The sequence below is a fragment of the Chaetodon auriga genome, chromosome 4, assembly GCF_051107435.1.
Source record: "Chaetodon auriga isolate fChaAug3 chromosome 4, fChaAug3.hap1, whole genome shotgun sequence".
In the NCBI taxonomy this organism is placed as follows: domain Eukaryota; kingdom Metazoa; phylum Chordata; class Actinopteri; order Chaetodontiformes; family Chaetodontidae; genus Chaetodon; species Chaetodon auriga.
This window is the reverse complement of record NC_135077.1, coordinates 28669656-28686629: the sequence shown is the minus strand read 5'-3', so window position 1 is coordinate 28686629 and position 16974 is coordinate 28669656. Positions and strand designations below refer to the sequence as shown.

The following is a 16974-nucleotide window of genomic DNA, read 5'->3' as shown; positions in this document are numbered from 1 at the left end:
AAACATTACACATTACAAAGAAAAGCCATTTTTTCTTGTACCTTGCTCTGCCATATATATATGAATTGGACTATGCATTACAAACTCATTATGATGTAATGCAGTCCAATACAGCACCCCAAACATCTATGGTACTACGCAAAAATATCATGAGGTTGAATCAACACTTCTATGACACTGTGTCAACAACACTGAAAATGGCAAGTCTGAAGGAGGGAGAATTTCTCACAAGAGTGTTGTACTGAATGTTTGAATTGAATATACAATTCACTGTACAATGTCTATGTTGTACTGTTCAGTGTATATTCTTCCCTCTTCGTCTTCCTCAGCAGAAAGCTGCTCAGAGAAGACAAAGTATCTTTGGTGAATATATGGCAGCAAATTTTGCTCCTTTGCCTGTAAACTCACATCCTCATTATATTGAGCAGTGACCTTTCCTGCAGCTGGTTTCAGAACCTGGTGTCATTATGGATAATTCATGCTCAAAAGCAGCATCACAGAATGTAAAGCAAAATGCAGACATAATATCAACAACACCAAGTGTTGTTTGTACTATATTTCATTATATTGTAATGTGCTGTAAGATTTTGTGTGTGTGTGTGTGTGTGTGTGTGTGTGTGTGTGTGTATGTGTGTCTATTCACTATGATAATTAGGCCTTTAGTGGGTCATTACTAAGTCCGCAGTAGCCTACAGAATTTCAAGTAATAAACAATAAAATCTCTAACTAGCTGTTAATACAATGTTTATATGTAGAAACATAATGTAAAGATATAGATGTATATAGATTATATAAAATAAAACACAGAATTATTCCTTAAGTCTGGCTTCATTGCTTTTGCAATCTCAGCTACACCTCTACCTTTGTATCAGGTGAGGATCATATTTCAAGAATGTCTCACTGTAGACACGCCCCAAGTCCACTGCTCACCAAAAGAAAAAAAAAAGGAAAAGAAAGAACACCTTGTATGTCTCTCTGAATCCAAAGGTTAGAACTGAAGAGCGTTTGCTTCCCAGATGGATTCTCAGACCAAAACAGGGAAGGTTTACCTCCAACCACACAAAGCTGGCAAAGTAAGTACATAACAGATTTGAACTTTGCTGTTTCACAGTAGCAGTGATCATTTCTGGACCTTGGATATGTCGTAGGATTGAATAAACTGCCTTGTTTTTGTGTGTTTTTAATGGATCATAAAGGATTTGTGTTGTGATTACACTAATAAAAATATAACCACAACAACCTCATAAGAACATTGCAGCAAAACTGTCTTTAACCTACACTAAATACATAACTAAGAAAGACAGATAGCGAGATCATGTACTGTCATACTTGCTTATAATGCATTGCTCAGTGCTTTATGTATATAACAAGAGATATAATAAGAGAGATAATGTGTATAAGGTGTTATTTTCCCAGTTTCAATTAGATTCCACAGTTAGCTGAGTTAATGAAATATGAGCCATAGTTTTGGTTGAAAATGCTCACAGTCATTCTTTGTGTTGCTCAAACGAGACTCCAGTGCAGGAATCCAAATGAACAAGTTGAAACACAACACACTTTCCATTCCAACACATTCCAGTGCAGCACTGACAGACAGCACACAAATGCTGTGCAGTATTACTGCAGTGGCCATTTGATTGATTGAATCTCCATATTTTAATCTATATATCACACCTATAACCTGAAAATGCTATATAAATACAAATCACTGTTAACCTGCTGCAAATTCAGAGAATCTAAGTGCGTTACGTGAAACTGGGTATATATGAGCTGTTTAAATATAAGATTGTGCCTCCATAACACATGTGCCTTAACAGCATTGTAAACCTTGCAAACACAGGGATGCATTTCCTCTTTTATTTTGAAGAAATGGCTGGGTCAGAGGTACAGGATGGCTTGTTCTTATTTACTGATACTCCTCTGGACTTCACAGATGGAAAGCACAGAGTATGTGACTAATGTTTACCTCTCTGTGTCACACATGGGGCTTTTGAAACTGACAGGGAAAAGGGTTAGGCTGAGGGTAGCACACATGTGTAGGGGTAAAATTATGTAATCTATCATAAGATTGAACTATTTTGTGACAGGTATATTTACATACTGGTGAGGTAAAGCAGTTACTCTCACTTGTACCTAGTATTATCCTAAACTATCATAATAAATTTCTACTTTCTCTGTCATTAACCATTTTCTCTGTCTCATCAGAAATGGAAACCAGTGTGGTTGTCTCTGTTTCCCCATACCAGCAGTAGAGTGGGTCGACTGGAGATTCAGGATATGGGAGGTACTGGGGGTACAGTAATGCTTTCTACGCCTAATACTATTTGTCTCATTGTGGTGTTGAAGGAAAGTTCTTGTATACCTAAACTTTGGTCTTGTATCATATCAGTTATGTCAACATTGAACTCACCAAGTTAATTACTGAGATCTGATAATTTTATTACTATTACCATCATAATGTTATTACGAATATTAAGTCCAATGGGGCAAAAAACAGAAACAGTGAAATGATCAGAAAGGCTTTAAAGGGGCACACCACTGATTTTACATATGAAGTTCAGTTTAGTTGTTATGGGGAGTACTACTCAACCTTCCAAAACAGTTGTATAATGTTTTCTGTGGCTCTGGGTATGCCAAAACTGCGGAGCAGGCAGGGAAAAAATCCAAAAACAAAGAAGCAATAAAAATTACAAGTTAAATTACTATTAAATTAGACAACATGCAACTTGTATGTTTCAAGCCAAAAAGTGTGGGAAACATTGCTTAATGAGAAGGTTACTATTACTACAGTTAGTGTCCTTTCATTTGTCTTTGGCTACATAAGTAAAAGTGCTCTGAAATATCAATTATATTAGGAGTTTGGATTTAGATTATTTTCCCATATATCCTAAATGCCCGTCATGTTTTTCAGAAGTTGGGTAGGAGAGTGGCTTAAAAGTTTTTTCATATCACTTCCTGGGAAGCCAAATGTAAAGTCAGAAAAAACCATGAGCAAGGACAGATGAGTACAGTCCCTGTAATGGGGAATTATGAGGAAACAGGCCTCAGGTGGATGCCAGGTAGTAGTGGATGTGTTTGACATGTGTGCAACAACAGGGAGAGTAGCAGCAGCAGCAGCAGTGGTGGTCGAAAATGAGCAGTAGGTTTGACAGCTTACTAAATAGGGTCCAGAATTGGTGATGACAATGTGTAAGCTCAGTGGATGAATCTGCACGATGCAGCTTGTAAAGGAGGTTAGGTCAGGGCTAGTTCTCGTCAGGTTTATGCAAGAGACAAATTGCTGTGTTGGTCAGAACACAGGAATAATGACAATAGGCCAGAATCTCTTTCCCAGCAGATCCAATGGCTGTGGTGCTTTATTGTGGACACCCAGTGTTATTAACAGTTCTGCAAATGATAATAATAAACCATATTATACATCACCCATATAATAATAAAATGTAATTACATAAATGGGAAAAGTATACAAAACCCTCCATTATGCATATATACAACAGTTATGTCCACATACCAAACAAGATCTATACATTTCAACCATAAGACCACGTTAACTGGTCCAATAGCGCCCTCTGCTGGCTAAACCAAGCATGCAATGAACACGCGCACATGTTGCACATGTCGGCCCTCCGCTGAGCAATTAACTACCGATCGCACCAGCGGTACCTACTGTTGGCTAACCACACACACAATTACTCATTAGCCGCTGCACACATATGTAAATTTACAACGTGCGTCATAAGAAACAATACAGAAACAATACCCACTTCATGCATCCACTTAACTCTTGGGGTGCCACAACAAAAAACACCTCCAAACAAAAAACAACCTTAGTTGTTTGCCCCCAAATGCGCATAGCACATTTGCACCACATTAAAGGCTCAGTCCGTCTCGGAGGGTCTAGAACGTGGAAGAGGATCCTCCTCTCCAGAGGGAAGGGCTGGTAATATCACCAACCAGGCTGCTGGCCAGGTGAAGATGTGTCCTTTAATGTTGACATCTGCGGATCTGACGCACCCATCATCACTGCGTTGGACCTTGACTACGCGGCCAACTGGCCACTGAACCCATGGGAGCTGTGACTCTACCAACATGATGACAGCCTTTTCTTGTAGGTCAGTGGGAGAGGACTGCCATTTCTGTCTGGTCTGTAGACCAGGTAGGTACTCTCTTATAAACCTGGACTGGAATTGGTCCGCCAGGATCTGGGAATGTCACCAGGGCCTGTGGCTCAGGATCTCAGTCTACGGGTATATGACTTGAGGGAGCGAACCATCAAGCCGCCCCATGAGCAAACTATTTGGTGTCACAGGGTCAAGGTCTGCAATGTCAGCCGATACATAGCCAAGTGGTTCAGAGTTGAGGATGGCCTCAACTTCAAGAAGCACGGGTTAAGCAGCACTTCCTCAGGAACAGGTTGTGATGCAACACGTGCGAAGTGCTGACTTGACAGACCGGACCTCCCGCTCCCATACTCCATCAAAATGGAGAGCAACAGGAGGGTTAAAGTTGAACTTCATCTTCTGACGGGCAAGCTGTTCCTGCAACGCCGGAACCATGCTCTCAAAGGCTTGTCTGAGTTCCCGTTTGGCTCCTTTGAAATTAGTTCCTTGGTTTGACCACAGTTCCGCAGGAGTCCCTCTTCTGGCGACAAACCACCTCAAAGCCATAAAATAAGCATCTGAATCCATACTCCTGAGAAGATCCAAATGTACTGCTCTGGTCGTTAGGCATTTAAAGATGATGCCCCAGTGTTTCTCCTGACCTCTGCCTATCTTCACCATCATGGGTCCAAAACAATCCACGCCAGTTGAGTAAAAGGCTGGTATGTGCAACCTGAGGCAGGCATCAGGAAGATTGGCCATCCTGGGAATGGAAGGTCGTCCCCTCCAGCGCTGACACTCAGCACAGGCTCGTTGATGCTTGCGGACGGCCTCTCGCCCATGGATGATCCAGAATGACCTCCGCAACTCAGAGAAAACTTGCTCTGGACCAGGGTGATGCGAATCACTATTGTACTTTTGGATGAGAAGATGGGCAACATGATGAGATGTATCTAGGACAACAGGATGTAGAGGCATGTCTAAAGCTTCCAACCGCCTGAGCCTACCACCCACTCTTATTAGACCAGAGGTCGGGTCAAGGACAGGGGATAAGGTGAGTAGGCGACTGGAGAGCGGTCTTCCGGAGTTCGGCTTGGTCCTCTGGTGGTTCTGGGCTTGGCCATTCTGGCCAGTTGTCTAGGCCTTTCAGAAGGAAGGGAGGCCCCTGGGACCACCAGTTTGGATCCTTGAGCTCTTCTAGAGCTTTGCCTCTAGTCAAGTTATCCGCAGGATTTTGGTCTGAGTCCACATACCGCCAGGTGCAATTCTCCGTCAGTTCCTGTATTTCCGCCACTCTTGCTCCAACAAACACCTTGAAGTGGCAGGACTGGGAATGGAGCCAGGTGAGCACAGTGGAGTCAGACCACAGGATGGTGCGGGCCACATTCAAGGTAAGTTCTTTTGAGAGGAGACTGGCTAGTTCGGCTGCTACAAGAGCTGCACACAGCTCCAGGCATGGAATGGAATGCGTTTGGGGCTACTCTGGAACAAGCAAGGAGGAATGAAAGGTAGATTTGGCCCTCCTTTGTCTCTGCCCTCAGATAGGCTTCGGCTCCATAAGCCTGTTCTGAAGCGTCTGCAAAGATGTACACTTCAAGAATGACAGCCTCAAGGTCAAGGTGGAAAGTTAAGGAGAGACAAGAATTGAAGCTCATTCTCCCAGTTGGACCAGGCTTGAAGCAGTGCGGCAGGTAAGTTCAGGTCATCCCAACCTTGCTGCTTATCCCACAGTTCTTGGATGAGCTTTGCCTTGGTGGAGAAGGGTAAGAGGCAACCTAAAGGGTCATATTGGGAAGCCAGGACCTTGTAGATGTTCCTCAAGGTTGGGGTGTTGTAAGACACTGGCCTGTGCTTGTAGCTCAGGGAATCTCTCTCCCAGTTCCAACTGAGACCAAGGGTGGATTCCAGGGGGTTGATCCTCTGAGATCTGGCATCTTGGGGCGGATGAGCCAGGAAAACTTGGCTCATTGCAGGCCCACCGTTGCAGCTCATAGTCTGCCGAGGACAGAAGATCCCTGAGTTGATGCACCAGCTGCTTGGCTTCCTCTGGCGTACGCACACTCTGGAGGCAGTTATCGACGTAGAAACAACATTCGACCGAGAACCTCAGGATGTCATCAGGCTGGCAATGATCAGCAACATGGCACTGCAGCACATATGTAGCGCAGCAGGGGCTGCAGGTCATCCCAAAAGGCAGGACTTGCCACTCAAATACCTTCGGGGGCTCATCCACCTTCAAGTCCCACCACAGGAACCTCAATAAGGGACGGTCTTCGGGAAGGAGGCAGACCTGATGAAACATTCCCTTGATGTCTCCACTTACTGCAATGGAATGCTCCTGGAATCTCAGTAAGACACCCACCAAGGAAGCTCCAGGGGTGGGGCCAGGTAATAAGTACTGATTCAGAGTTTGGCTGAGGTATTGGTGAGAGCAGTTCAAAACGAGCCGATCCTTGCCACTGTAAGCGACCAGGTGATGGGGAATATACCAACACTCCTCTGGTGGTTTCTTTTGGGAGACCTCTTGCACCACACCTGCTCCCACAAGCTTCTGAATTTCTGCTCTGTAAACCTCTGCTCGATCAGGATCTTTCTGGAGCCTCCGCTCAGTACTCTGCAAAAGAGCCATGACTGACTCCTTAGGTGCATGCAATGAGGGCATGGCTGCATGACGCAGCAGTGGCGTAGCATACCGCCTAACTCTGCGCATTGTCTTGACATCCAACAATCAGGCGGCTTGTTGGTCCTGTTTGCACTGAGTCACTTCTTGTTCTGGCTGGTGAGGTACAATGTCCACCCGCCAGAGCCTCTGAGCATGGCGGTATAGCTCATCCATCTGTGGTCGACAAGAGGTGAAGAGACACTGCTTAGGGTGAGCTGGCCGCCCCATTAACCAGGGAGGACCTTGGAGGGTCCACCCCAGCCTGGTTTGGACAGCTGCAGGGCCACCAAGCAGCCCAAATGTGACCGGTTCCACAGGTGTTATGATATGTGACTGATCAGAGCCAAGAAGGAGCGATGGCTTGGCATCCTTCAAGGCAGGTAGGGGAAGGCCACGGAGCTGCTTGTACTTCTTCTGAAGTTGCTCTAGGGGGTATATACGCTGAGCTAAGCTGAGGCGGCTAGCAGTGAAGGCACCCTCAATGTTATAGCTGACTTGCAGCTGGGGAAACATGGAAGGATACCTTGTTTCCCTGGAACACATGGACTGCCCACAGCGGAAGATCTTCTGGGATGCCCTTAATTCCTAAGGCTTTGGCTGCAGCTGGTAATAACATGGACCACTCTGGTCCATCATCTAGTACAGCAAAGGTGCTGAGACTATGCACTTTGTGATGTAGAAGCACTGGGACGACCTTCAACATGACTCAATTACCAGCTCCAGGTCGGTCAAGGTAAAGGGAGTCAGAAGCACAGCTGGCCAGACAGCTCTCTTCCTTCCCTGCTGACTCCTTATTGCTTCTCTCAGGCCTCAAATTTATCTCATGGATAAATGGCCTAGGAGGTGTTTCAATTGACAGATACTGCAGGGTTTCTTCAAGGTAAACAGACCTGCTTGATGAATCCGTGCGCAGCGCCAGCACCGCTTGTTAAGCTGAATCCACTCCTTGAGCTGCTCTTTTGTGAGTTTAGCGACCTCACTGCACTGACTGAAATAATGTTCAACATTCTGACAATAAGCGCAGTAAGCTTTCCCCACGGGTTTCTTCTCAGGACTGGGCTTGGACAAAGAGACCTCCCCAGAATGCTCTCCGAGGCCATGCAGGACAGTCACCATCTGTTTCTCAGGACGAGTCTCAGGCTTAGTGTGCTGTCTTTCCTTGCTGGTTCTTGCACTGACTTGGCTATCAAAACTCAGACACCAGGACTCATAGCTCAGCCATTCTGATAGATCGTGCAGTGTGTGCGAAGCCTCAGGCTGCTTGAACCGATGGCGATGGAAATCAGCTCTTTGCTCTCTTGGAAGCTAGCTCAGGAGATGAGCTACATGGGAACCCCAGTTAAGTTCAATCTCTCCCTTGAGTCCTAAGGTCTTCAGCAAACCCACTAAGGATTGGATCCGGAGAGAGAACTTCTGAAATCCTGCAGAATCACCTCGCTTGATCTCAGGGGCTTCTAAGACACTAGCTATCTTCCTTAAAGCTAGCTGATGAGGCTGGCCAAATTTGTCACACAGATCCCTCATTGTGTCAGTGTAGGGGGTAGGTGAGTTGAGATAAGCATCAGCTATTAGCTTAGCTTCCTCCAACTTTAGGTGATCCAACAGCATCTGGCATCTGAAGAGTTCGGTGGAGTCTGCTGGGAGCAGGTTTTTCAAGGCAAGACGAAGTCTAGCAAACTCACTAGGTTCTGGCTGAATGAACTTGGGAATTGTGGGTTTGGGGCCTCGATACACTAGTTTGGGCACAGGGACCTGTGCAGGGTGGTTTGCGGGGAGCGAGCTGGGTGTCGCCCTGGTTGTTGTTGGGGGAGGTGAGGCTCGTGGCGGTACTAGGGGTCTCGAGCCTATGTAGGCAGGAGCAGGGTGGAGGAGTGACTGATAGGGCTGAGCTGGAGGGTAAGGCATGGTCCCATTATGTGGGGCAGGGTGCATGTACTGATGAGGTGGTGAGGTGAACCTAGGAGGCTTAGAGGAGGACTTAACTTGAGTCTGGGTACTCTGAGGGGGTTGGTTACTATGTGTATATTGTCCCACCACGTTGAGACCACTCATGCCTGCGGGCAGGTCCTCCTCCGGTTCAGGCCATGGTGGAGGATCAGGCCAATCCTCCTCCTCTGCTTCTTCTGTCTGGGTTGTAATGGGATAACACTGGGATGTTACAGCGCTTGCTCCAAGAGGTCTACAGCTGCTTTGGCTTGAGGCTGAACCAGTAGACCGTTCCATATCCTCCCTCAATGAGTGGGCTACACCTATTAACTCCTTCATCTCATTACGGGCCTCCTGAAGCTCCTTTAAAGTAGACTGGAAAAACTGTTGTGACCATAGCAGCTTTGCGTTCTCTTCCTGGATGGCTCTAATGTCTGGATAGAAGGTGGGGTCTCTGTGAGAACTCCACTGGTGTGAGGTGGGAGCTCCAGGTTGAATATCCATAGCTAGATTTATCCTCTGAAGGCGCCCTGGGGCTAGCTGAGGTGTCTCATAATGAGCAGCATCCTCATAGAAGCCACCAAAGGGAGGCTGGGGTGAATGGGAATGGCTTCTAGAAGCTGGACCATCCCAGGGAAGAAACACAGTCTGCTCTGGGGAAGGGGGTGGTGGACTCCACTGTGATGGATCTCGGGGATAATCTCCCACATAGTCCACTTCAAAATCCTGAAGTCTGGTAGGTCGGAGTGTTTGACACCTGGGTCTTTCATCAGGGAAAAACACTTCATCTGGCTGCATCTTGAATGATGCATCCGGCTTGAAGGACCAATGTAAAGGAGGTTAGGTCAGGGCTAGTTCGTGTCAGGTTTATGCAGGAGACAAGATGCTGTGTCGGTCAGAACACAGGAATAATGACAATAGGCTAGAATCTCTTTCCCAGCAGATCCAATGGCTGTGGTGCTTTATTGTGGACAAATGATAACAGTAAACCATATTATACATCACCTTAATAATAATAAAATGTAATTACATAAATGGAAAAAGTATACAAAACCCTCCATTATGCATATATGCAACATGTCCACATACCAACCAAGATCTATACATTTCAACCATAAGACTGTTAACTGGTCCAATAGCACCCTCTGCTGGCTAAACCAAGCATGCAATGAACACGCGCACATGTCGCACATGTCGCACATGTCGCACATGTCGCACATGTCGGCCCTCCGCTGAGCAATTAACTACCGATCGCACCAGCGGTGCCTTCTGTTGGCTAACCACACACACAATTACTCATTAGCCGCTGCACACATATGTAAATTAACGATGTGTGTCATAAGAAGCAATACAGAAACAATACTCACTTTGTGCATCCACTTAACTCAACAAAACACACCTCTAAACAAATAACAACCTTAGTTCCAGGAGAAATAACACAAGATCTCCACAGGTGTAAACGGAGGTGGAAAAGGAGAAAGGGAAAAAAAAAGGGCCTGGCGGTGCGGCTGCAGGCTGTGCTCAACTATGGTCCCAGGCGATGACGTCACTTTCCCCGGAGAAGAAGGGAGGGACCTATACACACGCCCTCAGAATCATAACCCTTTATACACAGCTGCTTTCCAGTTATTTGTCTGATGTCACTTGCAGGCTTTACTTGTGCACATATTACATATAGTGTACAGTGCACATATTAAATAATCCAGGAAACAAAAAGTAAAATGGAGTTTTAGAATGATAACTGGAGCTACAACTGTAGCAAAGTAACATATTTAAAAGAGAAACAGTCAAATCAGCCATTAGATTACAATGAAAGGCGTGACAGAGTAATGGGTGAGTGCTTAATTGTGGGAGCTGCACAGTTGTATTCTGACAGGCACTGAGTACTTCAGCCGCATTTAGGATAGTGAAGTGTGTGGATTTTAGATTGTGTGTGCCATTATGAATGGCACACACAGTGATGACCGTGTGCCGGCTGAAGTGGGTTCCAAATGACAAGATGAATGCTGAGGCGGGGTGTTTATGAGGACAGCAGGACTACAGTCGAATTAGATGCTTTCCAACTGAGTGAGCTGACCTGAAAGTGTCTCAGTGGTCTAAGAGCTGGTTGAATTAGGAAGCAAGGACAAAATAGCTTCACTTCTTCCTTCCTTTTCTCTCTCCTTCAGCCAAAGTAAGAATATTTTGTGTGAAAGAAAAAAGGAAGAAGAGTTTCCCCAGTGCAGTTGTTTCTCACCAAATAAATTCCAGTAAATATTATATTCAATGAATAACATTAACAGAAAAATATGGGACTGCAAATAATATATTTATGTATAAAATGAAACAACAACAAACAAACAAACAAACAGAACATGTATGTCTTCTTTGGCAACCTTTTTTTTATGAAGTTAATCCCCACCCCCCACACTAAATATCAATTGACATGCATGTTTTTAAAAGCCTCAGCTGAAGATACAAAAATGAAACTGTCAGTCTCTAGTATTTGTTTTTTGTGCTTATATATAATTAGATTGGCACCTGTCATTACGTTCACCTTATTTAGGCCTATTAATGTATCTATTAAATTGCTTTTGTTTATTGTGTTATGATTCTTTTGTATTTACTTTGTCTTCTTATTAACAGAGTGAACCTGAACAATGTCATCTCATTCACATCTCCTAGTGTCAATTCAATTTTATGGCATTCTTTTCCTGTCAGCTTATAAATCACTTGTACATCTTTTCCTGGCCTGAAGATGTTTCTCAACATTGTTTGGGAAAACACAAGATTTGCTGAAAAAAATGTGAGTTGTGAGCAGTGATTCACATGTCTGGAACCAGGATATACATGTACTATATTTGACACAAAAAGTAAAAATTCAAGTGCTTTGTTGGGGTTTGGACACCTCAGTTGCTTCCACATAAAGAAGATGAGGTGGTCTATCAGCCCCATCCACTAAAACAATGCCTGTAAACAAGATTCATTTTCAATTAACACTTCATTTACACTTTTATAAATGCTGCCATTTTGCCTTTCTTCAGCAGGTATCTCAGTTTAAAATAATTATTTTGTGGATTATGTATATTTACATCATTTTAGAGGAAACAATTAGCTTTATAACCCACATCTACACATATCATTCACAACTTGGACTAAAGCACCTGAATTTAGACCTAGGTTTCTTTTAAGGCTTGCTCCATTTCCCATCCAGCCAAAATACTGATCATTCCTACTACTTAAAGCTACCACCTGTGGCTATTTGGCATTCAGGAAAGCAAGCTGCCTCATGTGGTGTCTCCTTCCTGAGAGGATTTATGCAGAATATTCTTTCTACTCAAAATCAAATCCCCACAATGCAAATTGTATGACTGCTGTAGGTAAATTTTGCGAATGTTATGAAACAACCACTGTGCAGATTAATCAATCATTCGTTCCATGTCAATATAGTTGTATCCAAGTTGCTGAAGTTAGTAAAAAAAACAAGACATTACAGATTGTATAAGATGCACTCATTCTTAAAATGAGTTAACTCACTGACACACTTTTACTTTTCAAAATTTTCTTTTAAATCTGTGTCAGCCCTCCGTGGGGACTTATTTGAAGGTTAGCTTTGTGGTTTTAGACAACAAATAATCCTAATATAGCAATCTTGTGTCTGCTTGTTCATCATGTATCCTCTAGGTGGTGGTGCTGGAGGTGATCATGCTGGGTTCAGGAGACACAACCAGCCTAATGTGGACAGGAAGCTGAATGTGGTCAGACTGTCTGAGCTGATCACTGTCCTCAGACTCCCCCCAAATGCTGAGGCCTGTCCCATGGTCAGCCTTTCTGGTTGTTAATAATGTTCAATGTGTCAGAAATATTAAAATTAAATACTACACATTGCTATCTGTGCTGTTTGCAGGAGAACATGTCAGCATTTTGTGTGGAGACACAGGACAGAACAATGGTTTTTGCTGCATTCAAAGACGACTGTACGGAGTGGGTAGAAAAATTGTCTGACAGCATGTTTCAGGTGAGGACAACAGAAATGACATCAGTTGTGTTAATTATTTATACTTGGTTACTGTTGAGGCAAAACAGGCCATACGTAGTGTTAAGATCTCAAGTCACCCCTGCACAGGAAGTACTGGACCAGCTCTCTGTTTAAAAGGTCCGATTCTCAGTCCTACTTACTTACTAGACTTACCCTTACAGGTTATACCTGAGAACTATTCAAGCTGGTGGCGAGAAGACAAGCCTAGCTTCTAAGTGGCTATGTCCGGGTGCCTACACTGCGTCCTCTGATACTGCACCTGACTGAATAGCCCTTGAGTTAGAAACAAGTTTTTAGCCACCCCTGTTAATGGCAGCTCTACTCTAAATGATCTGATGTCGTTTTTGGTAATTTTCCACAAAGCTCTTGGCCTTACACTCCCAACATCATAAACTGTTTTTCATCACTTCGCTCAGCTTAAAAAACCTTGTACTTGATTATATTTCAATTCTCAATCATTCTTATTGCTATGATTTCCTTACCTTATTTGGTAACATTAACAGCAACTTAAATTCAATCATTGTTACAACTTATAACATGACAAAAGCTCATTTGTATTATATGTATTACTACATGTCATTTTACTCGCAGTTCTGATGTGTATAGGGATCTCAACTTCTTTGACAGTAGGCAGCATGCCAGTTTTTTACCTAGTCTAGAAATCAGTTTGAATGCCTGGACTACAGGCATTCTTTTCTAATTCAAGAATTCAGGGCATCCCTCTTCTCACCTTGCTCTGTGTCTCTTGTTGGTTGGTTCATCATTCACAGCAAGGTGGTGGCTCAGGTTCTAATCAGTTTCACATGGAGGAGAACCAGATATATGCCTCAGCAGATGAAGGTAAAGCTTCTGTTTCTATCTTCTCCTCTTCTTTACCATTTCTATTTCTGCTCCCCGCTTTTCTCGAACTGTCATTGCTTTCTCTCTGTTATTCCAATACTTATTTTTTATCCCTTGACCTCTCACTGTCCTGTGTAAATTTGATTTATTCTTTGAATGTGTTTTATTAAAAGTAAAGTAATTGAGCTCAATAACGCACATTTTTAAGAATGTGGTGATTAGCTGCACTCAACACCTGGCTTGCCTGAAGGGTGAGGAGTCTTTGGTTAACTTGGTGTCATTTGAAACAATGTGCACACACAAGTGGATCCCAATGCAAACCCTGTAACATTTAGAATTTCCGTTTCTTTGAATAGGACCCAAGGGGCAGAAACAAGGCACCAAACCAATAAACCAAAATGGTTTATTAACAGCAAGAAAAAAAACCCTGCACAATAGTTTAAGTAATAACAAACAAAAACACAATCTCCAAACACAAACACGGCCCTTAAACAAAACACTCAACCACACCATGGCTAGGGGGTAGGAAAACACACAAAACTAGTAACAAGCCAATAACTAGAGAAACACGCTAGGGATAAACAAACCAACTTCTACTGGAGCAAACACACACAGGCAACTAGGAACAATAATTGGAACACTTGGTAACACACAAGACAAAGGGCTGGACAGTCTTGCAAAAAGCTGAGACAATCTGGCAACAAGACATCTCTGCCATGCTGCTTAGATGGAGAGAAAATCAGTGGATGAGTTTCATGTGCACCTCCTGTGCACTGAACAGCCTGTCACACCTCCACTGCAATACTGGAGGGAAAATCTCACACACACAACACATTAGTCCCAGACATTACACAGAAAAACATAACAAACCAAGCAATAAAAACTGCACAGCTTAACAAACACACAAGACAAAAACAAAACCAGACCGACTCTTAAAACCACTGTTCATGTTCAAATCTCATCTCACAAAAAAATAACAAATTTTGCAGTATGGATGTGGTATGCACTACGCTGTGTGACTTAATACCAAAATTTGAGTTTTAATTATATTAGTTTTAAATATTTTATCTTAGTCAGGATCAAACAGTGTTCAACTACAACAGAATGCAAGTTGTTTTATTTGACAAATAATATTCTCTTTCTTCTTTCCAGCCTCAGAGTACTGGGTGGTAGTACAGAAGACTGATGCAGCAACACGTTGTGGTTTACAGGGGTCATACTGGCTGCAGGTGGGGCAAGAAGCACTGCTGCTGAGAGAAACACAGAAGAAGAACATTGTTAGAGAATGGCCGTATGAACTGCTGAGACGTTATGGAAAAGATAAGGTAAGGTTTTCAATATCATAAACAATCACCAGCTTGCCTTTTAACTACTCATGTGGTGTCCTTTAAAACCAAATAATACAAATTTCACAATGTTAGGCATTATTAACAGGTGTTGCATTGGATTGCTTTTCATTCTTAGAATTGCTGGTTACATGAACATGTTTTGTATGCCTCTTGTTCTTACCAGCTGGCGTTAACAGTTGAGGCAGGTAGACGCTGTGACTCCGGTCCTGGATCATTCACCTTTGAGACACAGCAGGCTGAGAAAATATTCTCCCTGATTCAGAGTACTATCAAGCGGAAGACCTCAACTGTTACTTTAGGCAACCAAAACCAAGAGGGTGAGCACGCTATATTAAGCAACATACAGGCTCATTCCCCTCTCCCCAGAATACCTAATATGACCAGTATGGCTGATATTCTGGAGAACAAACTGAGGACACCAGAGAGGAAATGTGCTGCTTTAGAGGAGAATGCACATGGAAATCAAGAAGAATTGGTTTGTTCATCCGAGTGTGTATCAACACAGCCAGCTCCTATCACCCTCATGCCTCTCCCACTGGTCCCCACACATGACAGCCACTCTGGGTGCCATCATGGTGTCCAAGCAGAAGCTGTATATGCTGACCCAGCTGACTGCATTCAACCTGTACCAAAATCGCAATCACCCATTGGTCTGTATGTAGACCCTGCAAGTGTTCTCCCACTCAAACCCCCCAGTTCAAAGAAAACTGTCACTCCCCCTCCCAACTCCTCTGCTTCACATCCCTGCTTTAAAATTTATCACCCAGATTCAATCTACTCTGAAGTGTACGACAAAATCAGCCCAGTCCAGAATAAGCAAAATGTCACTAAGACCAAAGGAAAAACAGAATGTTTTGCAGATGATGAACCCATTTATACTGAGCCTATGAGCAAGACGGAGGAAGTACCTCATAAAAATGAAAGCAAACCTGACCCATTTGCCCACCTTTATGCTCAAGTCTGCAAAACAACACCATCATCTAGCCCTTCCTCTATCACAATCCCTTCTTGCTCTGCTTCTTCTTCCTCTGTTACTGCAAGTATGAGTGCAAAAAACCCCACAGACCAGTCTCTTGATGTAATTTACGAAAACCTGGGCATCATTTAATTAAGTTGTCACGTGTACCTCAATACTAAAATGCCTAAACCAAATCTATGTACAGCCTGACATATTTGTTTACAATGACTGCTAGAGACTGTATGAATTTATTGTGAAACATTGCATTAAACCTGTTTAGTACTTCTTATGCATGGATGCGCTTTCTCTTGTGTATATATGTAAACATATTATTGCTTATTATTTCTGCTTATAGCAAACATATTATGGTTGGCTCACTAAACTAACTAGAGAGGGCCAAATTTCAAAGTTAAAAGAGCACTCCACCAGTTTAGCATTGCACATAACATCATGGACTGTATTAGAAAAAGGGATGAAGCAGAATGAGAGATATTATCTTTTGTACTTCACACTTACTTCTTCTTTGTCAAAAGCTGATGCCTACATAACCCACAATGCAATGGTACCACTGACAGTTCAGTAGTAGACAGGTTCAAGTTGGCACAAGCAGCAGTTAGCGTAGCCTCAAGCATCTAGCTTCAAGCAGACATAGGAAGCAGGCTACAAGAGGTCTAGTAAAGTCACTCCTTTCTAACTCTCCACTCTCAGACCAAACTCCAGTGACATCATGCCCTCTAAAGCCACAAAAGGCTTTATACAACTTCAGATGATGCAATAATACCACCCAACACCTATAAATAGACTTTAAAGACTTGGAGAAGTCTGAGAGTTTCACTTTACAATTAGTCATTTGGCAGACGCTTTTATCCAAAGCGACATACATATGCATTCACACAGCGATGGCACAGCATCGGGGGCAGATTTGGGGTTCAGTATCTTGCCCAAGGATACTTCAGCATGTGGACTGCCGAGGCCAGGTAATCGAACCACCGACCTCCTGATCGGTGGACGACCGCTCTACCTCCTGAGCCACAGCTGCCCCACTTTAAATTAATACAGCCCCAATTTAAAAATATTTTGTAAATATTTTGACAATAGCAGATCGCTGCATGGGCAAGTCT

General features: G+C 43.5%; 1 protein-coding gene across 1 annotated transcript; it reads left to right on the top strand.

The window, feature by feature from the left end:
- Positions 1-996: 996 nt before the first annotated feature.
- Positions 997-16003, top strand: LOC143319138 (docking protein 3-like). The gene is made up of 7 exons (XM_076727783.1): positions 997-1073; positions 2206-2284; positions 12352-12488; positions 12575-12685; positions 13477-13546; positions 14699-14871; positions 15059-16003. Exons 1-7 carry the CDS (start codon positions 1017-1019, stop codon positions 16001-16003), a joined length of 1572 nt encoding a protein of 523 aa, XP_076583898.1. The 5' UTR covers positions 997-1016.
- Positions 16004-16974: the final 971 nt, after the last annotated feature.